Source organism: Rhinoraja longicauda, chromosome 31 (genome assembly GCF_053455715.1).
Source record: "Rhinoraja longicauda isolate Sanriku21f chromosome 31, sRhiLon1.1, whole genome shotgun sequence".
Lineage (NCBI taxonomy): Eukaryota > Metazoa > Chordata > Chondrichthyes > Rajiformes > Arhynchobatidae > Rhinoraja > Rhinoraja longicauda.
In genome coordinates, this window is record NC_135983.1 from 18,438,428 (window position 1) to 18,453,607 (window position 15,180).

Here is a 15,180-nt window from a genome sequence, read left to right on the forward strand (position 1 = left end):
GAGGGCCGAAAAGGCCTGTTTCCGGCTGTAGATATATGATATGATATGATATAACAGACCAGAACAGTAGCATCCTTACCCAGTATCCATACTCAGCACAGACTGGGAACCAAACCCAGTCTGAGTGGAGACCGAGTAAGGCCAATACTCAGTTTATTCAGTGCTGCAGGCACCGCTCCTCCAGCCGAAAAAAGATTCTTCTGTAAATGGACATTTGTCATGACACATGCTGAAGCATTGCAGCCAAAGCTCTAGCATGACCCTCTGTCCAATGGATAAACTTTTATACCATTTACACAACCCAAAACAATTCAATCTTCAAGTGCAGTCAATGCTGTAATGAAGGGAAAAATTGCAACGTAACAGATCGCACATTTGGATTAGGGACACTTACGAGAGTCATGAACCTGCGATCTTTTACCAGGGCCTCAAACAGGACTCACTTGTCGCCTGAACCCAATGCCACATTTTCAAAGTTGTTTCTTCAATCCTTCAAAATAATTGGCAAGCCCGTGATGTTACACTGTCATTGTTGCCACGTTAGATTAACTTTGCCCAATTATGCTTCTCATGAGCCTTTGGCTTGAGATCAGAATTACTAGACATGTCGCTGTGTTTCCCTTTCAGGTATCATTGTTTTTTCATTCTTCTTTTCTCTCTTTTTATTACACAGGAAGAATAAGGGTTGGTATTTCAAATTCCAAGGTCACATCAGAGCAATTCCTAATCTACACATCCAGTGTCTGATACTCTCTTCCTTTCAGTGAAGAATGTCAGTGCTACCATCTGGGGATCTTCCTCTTAAGTTACTTGTGTCCAAAAGATGGGGGGGGCAGGCAGGGAAGGGAAATGAAACTAATGTTTTGAGTTTCATGTCAAAGCTAATTCTAACATTTCTTTTGGAAGATATCCAGATCAATTCAGTATTTTCTATTGATGTAACTAATATCCACACTTACACATTTAGCAATCTGATCGATAGCAACAGGGAAACCTGCTATTTAATTGTTGACCATGGAATAGATGGATCATGACTGTTCTGAATTTCATCCACCCAACTTTGATTCCACATTTATTTTTGCCATTTCCTAACTAAAGCCTACCACTTGTGTTAACAATTAAATTTCCTGTGGTTCCATGTTTCTACAAATGGTTAAAAATGACTAACATTCTTTGTAGTGAAATATTCAAAGTTTCCACTAACCTCTGGTTTAAGGCATCCTTGCTAACATCACCCTCTAAAGAGCTCTGGCTTTAATTTTATGATTCAACCCTCCTGTTTCATATTCTCCCAGTTAGCTTTTACAATAAGGTTCAGTTGGTGAGATCAGACGTGGGTAGAGAACATTGCTGTAGGGAAAATGTAATTGAAGGGCGAGCGAGTGAGAGGGGATCTTATCAAAACATATAAGATTATTAAGAGGTTGGACACGTTAGAGGCAGGAAACATGTTCCCAATGTTGGGGGAGTCCAGAACCAGGGGCCACAGTTTAAGAATAAGGGGTAGGCCATTTAGAACGGAGATGAGGAAAAACCTTTTCAGTCAGAGTTGTAAATCTGTGGAATTCTCTGCCTCAGAAGGCAGTGGAGGCCAATTCTCTGAATGCATTCAAGAGAGAGCTAGATAGAGCTCTTAAGGATAGCAGAGTCAGGCGGTATGGGGAGAAGGCAGGAACGGGGTACTGATTGAGAATGATCAGCCATGATCACATTGAATGGTGGTGCTGGCTCGAAGGGCCGAATGGCCTACCCCTGCACCTATTGCCTATTGAGTTTAGGTGGATGGGAATACTACACTTATTTATTCTTAAAGGTCAGTTCAAGGCTGATTTTAATTTCCTAACAATCATCCACACCAATTAGTCAAAACATTATGACCACTGACAGGTAAAGTGAATAACATTGATTATCTTGTTACAATGGCACCTGTCAAGGGGTGGGATAGATTAGGCAGCAAGTGAACAGTCAGTTCTTGAAGTTGATATGTTGGATGCAGGAGAAATGGGCAGGAGTAAAGACCTAAGCGACTTTGACAAGGGCCAAATTGTTATGGTCAGACGACTGGGTCAGAGCATCTCTGAAACTGCAAAGGTTGTGGGGTTCCCCCAGGCAGCAGTGGTGAGTACCCACCGACAGTGGTCCGAGGAGGGGCAAACTAAAAACCCCCTACAGGGTGATGGGCGCCCAAGGCTCATCGATGCGTGATGGTAACAAAGGCTATCCCGTCTGGTTCGAACCGACAGAAGGTCTACTGTGGCACAAGTCACAGAAAATTTTAATGGGGGTCACGGGAGGAATTTGTCACAATACACCGTGCATCGCACCATACTGCATATGGGGCTGCATACGGAAGACCAACAGCGTACTAGGCAGGTGGTCATAATCTTTTGGCTCATCAGGTCATAATCTTTTAGCTTATATATATTTAGCACCAATCCTTTAGCTGATCGGTGTATATTTCAGTGTGAGTAGTCTCATCAAAAACCAATTTGAATTAAAGTTTGTGAATTGCTATTGTCACATAAAATAATTTATCTGCACTTAGACAATTTTAAAATTGTCATTTGTTTTTCAAAATCATCCATCATTGCAGCACTCTTTAGCTGTGACCACATCCAGCCCTGCAATCTAGTGAGACCTGTCCTTAATCTGTGTTCCTCTGAATCAATCTGAAGAAGGGTCCCACCTTGAAATGTCACCAATCCATTTCCTCCCCAGATGCTACTTCAACAATGAGCACTGGTAGTGGGTGCGGTCACCGCGGTAATCAGGCCAGACGCCAGGTGAGTAATTAATAACTTTATTACCTGTGGTATCAAACACCGCACTCAAGAATAACGTGAGTCGACACACCCAAACCCTTTATAGTCCCAGACCACCTGACCCAAGGGGACTGACCCAGGAAGTGACCTAATCCCTCCCGTCCACTGAGTGCCGAGTGGAATGACCATGGGAGTGGCCTAGCCCCCGGGTGCCGCCACAACTTTGCTTTTTGCTCAAGATTTCAGCATCTACATTTTCGTATTTCCTTAAATCTGATCTCTTTTATACTCACACTGCCACTGGAACCTGTGGCTGCACTCTATGCTTTCCTTGTTCAGGTCCTTAAAACCAACCTTTGACCAATCATTTAATTACTTTAAAACTTATTTATGTGGATTGGCATCAAAGTTTCTTTGATAACTTTTTTAAAATGGTGCTTTGGATGTTTTCAAAATAAAACCAGAAGATATTAGCATTTACATATTATAAAAAGATGATAGTTGTTTTAAACAGCACTCTCTCAAGTTTCTTTCCTGCTGAACTTGGTTTTGCTATTCAACCCTCACCCTTCATTCTCCCAAAAATTCACACCAAGTAAACAACATACTGTGATGTGCACCCTGCTTCTCAGAGGCATTATCCTAAAAAAAGTTATTCATAGGCCAATAAAGGATGTAGTAGAAGGGCACTCAGGAGAGACTTGAAGCGGATTGAGAATGTTGGAAGATGTAGAGATTGTTTCGACACTATGAACTCCTGATTTTCAACCCTCTGGGCTTAAAGAACTGTTCATGACATCGCATTATAAAGGATTGAGAAGATGCTACGGTCAGATGAATGTCCATTGAAGGGAAACTTGAACAAGTAGACGAAACAAGAGCAAAATCAAAGAGAAGTTTTGAGTTTGAGCTGATGGCAATAAGGCAGAGGATGGAGTGGTGGATGAGGAAGACTGGTACATGACGGAATACATGCAGGGAGCTTTGAATGATCAATGACACAAAGCCAGATAGGAGAGCTTGGGAATACTTGGATCTGGGCAGATCAGGACATTGATGACGCATTCAAGTTGCAATTGAACTCGCACTCTGTTAATTGTCAGCCTGCAAAGACATGAGAAACTTTTTTTTTTAAATCACTAATAAAAAATTCACCTGTGTCAACTGACTATTTAAAATTCAATCTATCTTGAGTCTATTCCATTCATTTTAGTTTAGTTTAGAGATACAGCCTGGGAAAAGGCCCTTCAGCCCACTGGGTCCGTGCCAACCAGCGATCCCCGCATATTAACACTCTCCTACATACACACTAGGGGCAATTTTCACATTTACCAAGCCAATTTACCTACACACTTACTGCTATTTTGCTGTTTTAGGTAAACAGCACAGGAGGTTTTTTCATTGTAGAGTAGCAGTCCTTAATTTAACTATACCCATGCAATTTTGACTCCACTGTCTATGGAGTTAGTACTAAAAGTCCAAGGATCATGCTACTGCACCCCCTAGTGACAATATTCAACATTACCAACATTAAAAACAGGAGAAGATAGAAACATCAGCAACCAAGCAGCATCTGTCGCAAGAAAATCAGTGTTAATGCTGAAAAAAAATCATCAGATATAGGTAAGAGAGATAAGTTAGTTCTAGACTGCAGAGATGGGGAGAAATGGATAGGACAAAGGGAATATTGCTAATAATGCAAAGTGCTGGGAGATCATTCAAGTCACTTGTTAATGGGGAGAGAAAAAAGAAAGAAAAGGATCTGAACAAAGGAATGGAAATGCTATGACAAGGAATGTTCATTACATGTTATGTAATAATAGTACATACAGTTGGAAAGCATGAAAGAACTGGTCATCTTAAAGAGTAATAAGCTTTTGATTATCGGACTATACTGTTCTATGCAAATAAAAACACCGAAATAAAAATAGTGTAGCAATTGGAAATATTGTTCATCTGGTTGGAAATAAGCCACCTAAAACATTCAAATCTTTTTCACAGCCATCTGATTAGAATAAGGGGTTTCCATAAGAGCTGCAGACAGGTCAGCACAGTGTCGTAAAGCCAGATGAAGCACGATCTAACAGAATGTGTGGATTTATATAGAGCCTTTTATGACTTTGACGTATTAAAATGCTTTATAACCAAGAATTTACTTTCAACATTTAGGCACTGCGATACTTCAGCAGCTAATTTAAGCATATTAATTGTAGTGTTCTTAAGTGCCTACTGTTTTAGAAGTGTTGACTAACAGATAAATATTGATCAAGGCACCTAGAAAAACATAACTGCTTTTCTTCAAATAGTAATGTGGAGTAATTTAATTCTACCTGAGAGAGCAGACAGTATCTGCGTTTAAGTTTAATCTTGTACAATGCTTCCTTAACACCACACTGGACTGAGGACAGATTATTCTAAAATGAATAATCTACTCAGAAAAAAATGTGCAGCTGATAAGCAATGTGCTGATTTTGCACGTTAAATTAAACATTTATTATAAAAGGTTGTTGGGAGCAGCACTTTAGGACTCAAAAAGTGAACAAATATGTTCAGAATCATAGTAAAGTACAGAAGAATCAAATCAAGGAAATACACAACTATCATAAAGCATGAAATTATTGATCTGATCTTCAATGGTGTAAAAGATTATTATCCTTGGCACCTAAACTATTGAGATATATGCATGCATTTAAAATCTCTTCCCCATGCATGAAAATGTAATGGTATAAACAATGATGCAAGATTAAATTAGAGTCAAGTTTGAACCAAATTTTAATAATAATCCACTCAGTTAACAGTATTAACCACATCCAACACAACGGTGACAGGCACAGAGTAGGCAGATGTTATAGACGATTCAGAGGTCAAGGAAGCAAAAGTTCCCACACCCTCTAAAAAAAAAAATGGTATTTTTATTTATCTGAAAGAAACAAGCACATTTTAATTATGCAAACATGCTCCCACTGTGCAAAAAGCAACCAAGGCAATTGCGCAGCAATTGATGGTTACCAGTACGAAGAACTGCCATCTGAAATGCACAACAAGTCATTTGTTAAGTGCAGCTCACTTTTGGCTTTAGTTCTCATGGAATCAAACTTCAGAGTTATACCATCACTCTCAGCATTAAAGCACATAAAGCATAAAATCTGTCCGTGGCAGTGAAAATTCAGACCCCCATCATTATTTTTAAATGTTTGATTTGGTGTCCTTTTTTGCTTCCCTTTCACAAGCAATATTAAATCTATTGTTCCCTAGTTTAGGCAGAAAGAGTGTCCTATCTACCTGCAGATGTCCACCATTACAACACTGATCAGTCTGGTCAATGCAAACTAGGTTCAAAAGATCATTCCCTTAAATCAACATCATCCTTTTTTTTTTTAAGTGCTGGAGTCACTCAGCAAGTCAGAAAACATCTTTGGAGGACATGAACAGGGGATGCCTTGAGTCAGACTGAAGAAGGCTCCTGTCTCAGTTACTCCAGCACTTTGTGCTTTTTTTAATAAGCCAACATGCTCCTTGTGTCACCATGTTTTTTAAAAACAATTAAAACGCACACACATTTTTTAGTTTGCTTCAAGGATTGTGTTTATTTGAATAGCATATCGCATGATGGAAGAGCTGAATTACCCATTTTAGTTCTGTAGTGCAAGACCATTGTTGTTTTTGCGTACCAATCATAATTGTGTGCTAACGATGCTAATCAAGTGGAGACATTGACTAGTCGGACAGTAGCTCAGAGTTTGAATAGAGAAAGATCTTTTGACAAATGAGTTAAGATTTTTTTAATTTATTGCCATATTATCATTAAGCGATGCTCATGCTGACTGTTCCGAATTAACCCATTCTCTTCCAAAGGGGAGTAAATCCTATCCCAAATAATCCTCTCCAATAGTTTCCTTACCACTGACATGAGGTGCTGCAATTCCCTGCCCCAAAATACTCTTCCACAGAAACACTAGTCACCTGGCCAGGCTAATTTCCCAACACATGGTCCAGTATGTTACCTTCATGGGTTGGACTATCCACATACTATTTCAAGAAACTCTCTTGGATACACCTCGCAAATTCTGCCCCGTCAAAGACTTTGGCACTAGGCAAGTCCCGGTAAATATTGCAAAAGTTAAAACCACCCACTGAGACAACCCAATAGACAATAGGTGCAGGAGTAGGCCATTCGGCCCTTCCAGCCAGCACCACCATTCAATGTGATCATGGCTGATCATTCTCAATCAGTACCCCATTCCTGCCTTCTCCCCATACCCCCTGACTCCGCTATCCTTAAGAGGTCTATCTAGCTCTCTCTTGAATGCATTCAGAAAATTGACCTCTACTGCCTTCTGAGGCAGTGAATTCCACAGATTTACAACTCTCTGACTGAAAAAGTTTTTCCTCATCTCCGTTCTAAATGACCCACCCCTTATTCTTAAACTGTGGCCCCTGGTTCTGGACTCCCCCAACATTGGGAACACGGTTGCTTTGGCATGTTTCATTAATCGGTCTACATATCTGCTCCTCTATCTCCTACTTGCAATTTGTGGGCCTATGATGCAATCACATTAGAGTGGTTGAACCTTTCTTATTTCTAAGCTTCACCTATACCACCTCAGCGGACAAACCCTCCAGTACGTGCTCTGAATGACACTGTAACAGTCTCCTTGCAGGTTCTGCTTGGATAACACGGAACTTTGTAAAGTGCATCCAAAAGATATTGCCTAATGAACGGAAAAAATGGACACCGTTGAGGAAAAAAGTAAACTAAAATCATTTGCACAACTTTGGTAAAATTTAGTTATGCTGTTAATAGTTCAAACTGTACAAAAGGAATGAAAGAATTAACAAAACTATTCATGCCACTTATTTCACTTTATTGAAATATCTTGTGCACTTAGATCTGCATTACTTATGAAGCAACAATGGAACTCTATACTAAGTTTTGTAATTGTGAGAATAATTTAAGTGTCAATTTTGTAATCACTATACAAGATAAAGACTACAGCAGATTATTTCCACCTTTACAAGGTAGCAGGTTAAGATATTAAATCAGCAATCTGGCCAATGTAAGTGATGCACATTCCATTTTATAACTGGAGTAGCAAACTTTGATCATACCGAAATCTTTAGAGACTTCCAAACTATAGCGCACTTAATAAAAAGCTTTACAGGATTTCCTCAATATATTTGGGATAAATTAGTTAATATGCACTGATTACACCATCAGTTTCAAAACACTTAAAAGTGACTTTATGAAAGCAAATGGAATCCTGCAAAGGGGAATTCAAAACATTTTTGGCAGTCTGTTGCTAACATCCTCAAGTCACAATTTGTTACCTCAGGGTACAAATCCTAGTTCCCCACATCGTCATTTGTCACTGATACAGCAAATCCTCAATCCAAAAACATTTGCCATCTCTTAAGGCAAATGATACTGGGAGCAATTTTAGGGGTAGATCTCCAGTTGTAGCGTACGCAACAAATAAACTTCAGGGTTAAGACTCATGAGAAGATTGCTTCTCTATTCCCCAATTCTGAACAGGAGCACACCACGTATGAAACATGGCAACATGAGAAGTCTCCAGAGCAATTTTGTCTTTTTAAGATAACTATGGCTGATTTGTACCTATCTTTGCTCCATGCCATTTTAAGTGTCTATTGGCCTCAGCAATTTTAAAAAAACAATTAACCTACTTTTCCACATTCTTTTGGAGAGTGAATTCCAATGTGGAAAAATGATTTCTGATTTCAGTCTGGAATGGACTTGCTGCAATTTAAAAATTGTAAACATTGGTAATTGTTTCTTGTACCTACCCCATAAAATGCCTTTATAGTTTGATTTACTTCAATTACATTCAGAAATTAAAAGCTTTAAAATGTGAGCAACAAATATTGTTGATGCTCATCGTGACGAAAATTCTGGAGGCTATGAACAAATATTTAGTTACGAAAAATAAATTTGTGCAATGTTTTATCTTACAAACTTCTGAAGTACCTCTGCAATAAAATCAGAATCCTTCACGAAGAGCTTAAAAGAAAATTATTTCTTAGAAACATCACATTGAAATATATATACACTTTTGCAACAGACAAGTGATTCCTATTGTGCACTGTATGCATTACATTTGGATGGTACTCGTGGCTGTTTCAAGTAGCCTGGAAATACTCAACACAATTGCCTTTCTGCAAATAAGATACAGCTGTGAATATTGTACTGCCTTATAAGAATTAGGGAATTTTCACCAGAGAAGGATCAAGACAAAATCTAAAGGGCACTGTCTTCTCCAGCAAATCCGTACAAGGGAGAAGAATGTTTTTCTAAATGCAACACAAATGGTGCAGATTAATATTCATCCCTCCACCACATAACTATTAATTTGCAAAAGCCCTCTCCCAACAGTTCACCAGTAGATCTCACATTTTGTAAATGATTCAATACATTACACGTTGCATGCAGCATGCTTTACACTTAACTATTTCTGCATCTTAAAATGTTGGAACTCGATTTTGTAAATTTTTCAGCTCTTTAAAATGACTTTGGTAATGTCCCTCATAAATTACAACTCTGAGCAAAGGCAAGGTGAATCTATTATTATTTGATTCAAACACAAATATGTAAATGTTGATGGATTTCCAACCTCCAACACCTCCCCCCACCTTCACTCAATTTCTAGATTCCCTTTCAAAACAAAATTGTTTTTTGTTAACGAGTTACTTGGGAAATACAGAACCATGCATTTTCCTTTTGTGGGTGGGGAAAATCATTTGACAACTTAAGTATGAAATAACTCAATCTGCATGGGCAGAATATCAGAGCTGTTTTACAATTATACATTGGTAGCAATCTGGTATTGAGAAAAAGTAAAGTGGACCAGAATATTTGGACCAGAATATTTGAACCACCAAATTATTTCTTTTGAAAGATGTAGTACCAGCTCGAACATCTAATAACATTTGAAGTGAAAGAAATGAAAAGATAATTGAAAATGCTCACCAGCTGTTTAAAATTGTAGTTTATCAGAAACCAACGTCTCTTTTTTGACATAGACACAACTTACTGGTATGCTTGCTCTACAAACATTTCTATTTTGAATTCCAATGCCTTCTGCCTACTCCCTCCTCAGTACAAAACTAAAAGAAAGTCATGTTTCGGGGGTCAAGGACGTTTTGAACACAAATATCTGGATAACAAACTCTGAACCCCTAACTTTACAGCAAAACCAGAGAGCAAACTTTCAGTAAACCCAAACTGACATAGTGCTTAACCACAAAGCTTAAAATTATTACTCAATTATTAAAAACAAATTAGTCAGCTAAATTATCTATGATGGATTGTTAAAAAACATTGCACATATGTGGTTATACAAGTAAACTGAATTCCCATGTTCTTGGACTCGACTGCCTGGATAGAAACTAGATTGACTAAGAACTGGAAGCTGAATTTTGCCAGGGAAAGTGGTATTAAAGCAGATTTAAGTATGCAAATAGAACCTGAACAAAAGGTCCAACTTTACCAAAACAGATTAATATTACTGCTAACTGGTAATATACTGAATTCCTACGCGTGGGGGAGAGACTGTGAACATGCATCAACATCTTTACAATGCAAGTTAATAGCACTGTGCTGAAAAGAACTGTGCATTTCCTTTTTAACCAAATACGTTCTGTCAGACTGAATGTAGATCCGTTTAGGTGAGGCAAAACCAAACATCACATTCAAAACAGGTTATGCCGATGTTAGGACATTTACTGCTGATTAAATAGGAAGAAGCTCCCTGTTTTTTTAAAAATAAGAATGACCAGATTTACAGTTCTTCATTGCACAGTCCATCATATAAACCCAACAATGTAAATGTTGTAATTAGCTGGTCAGCTGCCAGATGCAGCCTTGAATTGGTTCAGATATATGTGTGAATTTAGTGCACATCAATTTCTGAATTATCACTAATTCACACAAGATCCTACAATTTAGCAATTCAGTACACTGATAATTTATTATTTAAAATAACAGATCCAATAATTTCAGTTAAACAAAGAAATACAGCAAAATCAAAATGTAGTGCTTGAATTATGGGTTACGTTAAGTAACTGTATCAATAGTTATGTTTGATTTTTCTAAAATTATCATCTTTTATGACTGCTTCAGATTCCAATTAAATTTCGAGGCAAGTCAGCATACCAACCTGCCCATTCAAAAACAACCGATGACTTGTCAAGAAGAATATAACAAGAGATCTCTTGAGTTTGGTTCACATTCACGAGGATCATACCAATGAGATCTACTCAAATTCTACTTTCCAATCTTTTCCCCATATTTCTCAAATCCCATGGTGCAAAAAATAATCTCTAATATTGAACATACCCTTGACATGTGCATCTACAACATGTGGTGCAGAAAAATCCAAGGATTCTCCCTAGCTGGGATTTCGGGGCTGCCATACCAGCCTCAAAACAACTTGTACATAGAGCTTGAATATATTATGCAGTTTACTATCAATCTATACTGCACAAATCCCACATCTCATTCTAAATTGCTACTCTCAAGATCTGTGTTTATTCTAAACATGGTTGCTCTGTTTAATTAATTGGAATTGTGGAACTGTGGTTCCTTCCAATTGCTTTATCAGGCAGAATTTAAATTATATGCTTTTCCCTAACGAACTGTTTTAAACTTTTGTCAGGCAAGCAGCTTGTTCTGAAGAATTCCTGATCTTCTATGCGAATCTAGTGAGAGATTTTCGATAATGTTTACTTTTAGAAAAACAAAGTTGAAATTATAAAATGAGAACAAGTTTGCCTTCTCACAAACTCTTACAAGCCTGACCTCCAGTCATAAAGCAGCACTCATGAAGAGCTGCCTGTCTCTCAAGGTATAAGAAATGATGCATAGAAATGGTAAAACCAAGTAGCAAGTAAAATTGATAATTGCTTGTCTGCTTAAGAAATCCATTGCTGCTGCTTAGGTTAAAGTGAAACAAAGCAACATTTTCAATAGCTTGAACAATACATTCAGCAGACATTTAAAGACAAATTTGCCTGTTATTTCTGCATAAAGCCAATACAGCCAAGTTTCAGTAGAAAGCTCATGGCACCAAATTACATGAAGCTTATTAAGATCACACTGAAGAGAAAAGAACTAGTTCTCTGCAGCTAACCTGATCACTGTTTTTCTGTCCAAACACAAAGTGGTGGAGTAACTCAGCCGGTCAGGTGGCAACTATGGAGGGAATGGACAGACGACTTTTCAGGTAGGGACCTTTGTTCAAGCTGAAGGTCCCGAAGCAAACATTGATGTTGCCTGCCTCCCCAGATGCTGCCTGACCTGCTGACTTACTCCAGCGCTTTATGTTTTGATCAAGATTCCAGCATCCGCGGTTTCTTGTCTCCACACTGGTCTTCTGTGTTATTTCTTACACAGCTGTCAATTGTCGTCACAACATTACCACTTTTCCATTTCTTCACTGTACAGTAAACAACCAAATTTTCTCAAACAAATCTTCTACGTGAAGAATACACTTAACGTGCCAGGTTCAAGATCACTTCAGCTGGGTGTCGCATGCGTCATAGGTCTGCCACAGAGGCGCTTTTAAAAATAAAAATGGCTGACCTACTTAACAGAACACATGAACTTTTATCGATACACATTGGATAGACAAAAATGTAGCCTCTAAAGAAATACAGTCGGGTTTAGGCTGGTACAGCATAATGGTCCCAAAGCACTCTTTACTATACAATGTATAATGTCAAGCACTCTTTTGATTTAGCTATACAATTAGTCAAGAAGAAATAAAATGTTTTGTTTTAAAAAAAAGATAATTTCTACAGTTAAATTACAAAGTGCTCACATAGATTCATCACAGGTGCAAAAGTTGCAGTTTTCACAACCTTCAGCTCAGTATCATAACCTGCAAAACAAAAAGGTTAATCCCTTGTTAGTCCATTAGGGTTTTTGGTTGAACCATTGCATTAGGATTCCCCTGCTGATCAGTTCTACTTTTATTTCCATCTGTTGCTTTAATTTTTGGTTTGTTAAACTTCATTGCTGAAAAAAGACAACTTGCAAAATGAAGTCATTGAGATAATTAGCACACCTGACAAAAAGGGAAGGCAGATCTTGGGATGGCAAGTAGAATAAATCATTTCGTGGCACCAGATTACCAGGTGCTAACCATTACTACAGCAGGATATCTAACTAGCTCCTTTAACATTTAACTGCATTTCTATTTCCAATCCTCCAATAATAATATCCTCCAATTACTAAGCCAAGCATCATTACTTACCAGAAACTTAACTGAACCAGCTAAATACCGTAGCTCCAAGAGAAAACTAGAAGATCAGCGAGTGACCCACTTGACAAAAAAATCTAGCTTGAATTGCTGCAATGTGGCAATTTGACAACATCTACTAAAACTGAAAACTCTTTCACTCAGTGGACAGCCTTCTATCACAAAGTTCCATGACGAGAACCAATATATCATTTTCTTTGGCGTCTCTGTGACAAAACCTCACATGGAGCAATTTAACCACTGGTTTCTGAAGGGTAATTAAGAATGGACATTAGCTTTGCCAGGAATGCCCACATCACATTAATGAGAAAGTCAGTGTGTTATATTGAGCAAGTTAGCAGAAGTTCAATTCTTTAAGATGGGATAGTTAATAAGGATTCCTTTTGTGAACTCTAAAAATTGATTATCCTCATCCACATGCAATAAATATAAAACTCATTTAAAACACAGCCTAATTTGATCTCTTTCATCTATAAGCAAAATCCACAGATCTACTCAGACCAGCAATAACGAAGCTCTAAAATTCACATCTGTGCTTTTAAATCTCCTTACAGTCTCATCTCTCCATAGCATCATATCTCCTCAACTTTGCAACATCCTCCAGCCCTACAACCTATTAAGGCTCTCTGCATGTCTCCAATTTTGGTCTTATCAGTTAAAAAATGGATCCACGATTTGTAGTTGTCTTAAACTCTAAAATTCCACCCCCAAAGCTCTTTCTCTAAAATTCCACCCCCAAAGCTCCTCAAAACCTTGCTCCTTGGTCAAACGTTTGGTTATTTATCCTAATATCTCTCTGTGTGGATGAATGTCCGATGCTCCTGTGTCATGTTCCTATGAAGTGCATTGAGATATTTTGCTAAATTGAAGTTTACAATGCAGTTAATTGATGTTAACTTTCCTACCCTACCAAGAGTTATCAGAAGTTTGTAAAATCTTTGCACAAATCAGGGGAACATTGGAGCAGGGGATGTAGACCAATGAGCCCACTCAAAACGGTCTCAAATTCAATTTTTTTAAAGAAAAAGGTCAATTAACCTCTTAACAATATCATTGGTTCCATAAGAAAGTCTGAGACATTTATCTCCTCCTGCACAAATGTACCTTTCAACCAGTTATTTGAAGCCAGTTCTATCATCACACAGCACGGGTTTCGGCTTCTATTTTCCGCTCTCCCTGGGGACTGTCCAAATCAGCTTGAATGACATTCTGCCGCATGGCAATTTCCGGTCCACCACTGTAGAGAGTAAACAGGTAGTTCCAGGTTCCCTCGGAAATCTGACCATAATCAGCACCTAATTTAAAATTAGAAATTAAAATTATGGTTTGCAATGAGAGAGAACTCAGCAAAGCAATCTCAATCTATAGTACAAGATTTACATCTTCAACCAGCACAGCACAAAGTGCTGGGAGGTATTCAGCAGGTCAGGCAGTATCTGTGGAGGGAATGTAAAGGTAACCCTTCAGATTTTTCAGGTCTCGACCTGAAATGTCATCTATCCATTCCCTGTGCTGCCTGACAAACAGAGTTTCTCCAGGACTGTGCGTTTTGCTCAAGATTCCAGCACCTGCAGTTCCTTGCGTCTCCATCTTACACTTGCCACCACTTTCGATCTCTATTATCATTGATGCCAATATTCCATTCTTTTAACCGTACTTTTTTATGTATTCAATAAAATGCCAGTACACAATTAATAAAAACATGTCACATGACTGTAAAACAAAACAATGTTTAAATCTTTAAGAATTGCCAGTATAGCCGCATGCCACCACAAAAAAAATCAATGCTTTTAAATGGGGTACATATTTGAAGAAAATAATACTATTTTGAAACATTTTATATTTCAATCACAATTGCATAGGAAGCAAACCATTTGGATCCATACCTTGTTTAAGTTGGACATGACCACCTTTAATGACCGCAATTTTGCTGTTGTCTATTGGACCTGGAGGTTCTGGGGGAGAAAAGAAGATAAATGCATTGAGAGGTCATCTCAGCTGTTTCAAAACCATAAATACTTAGTTTCCAGTATTTCCAGTTGCTTTCAATGCAAAGGAGTCTGAAATAGTCTGCAGTCAGAAAAGGTCAATTAATCCATGTCTACTCCTATCCAAATGTGCGTGTGAATATTCTATTGCGA

At 38.2% G+C, this 15,180-nt stretch overlaps 1 protein-coding gene across 2 annotated transcripts in view; it reads right to left on the reverse strand.

Annotated features, from left to right (window-relative positions):
* Positions 1-5,531: 5,531 nt before the first annotated feature.
* The window catches only part of usp20 (ubiquitin specific peptidase 20), a 47,263-nt gene continuing 37,614 nt past the window's right edge, over positions 5,532-15,180 (reverse strand). For both annotated transcript variants that reach the window (XM_078426236.1, XM_078426235.1), the window contains 3 exons: positions 14,926-14,994; positions 14,144-14,334; positions 5,532-12,658 (listed from right to left, as the gene is read on the reverse strand). In XM_078426236.1, coding sequence (XP_078282362.1) covers positions 14,177-14,334; positions 14,926-14,994 — 227 coding nt within the window. In that variant the 3' untranslated portion in view covers positions 5,532-12,658; positions 14,144-14,176. The remainder of the gene's footprint in view (positions 12,659-14,143; positions 14,335-14,925; positions 14,995-15,180) is intronic.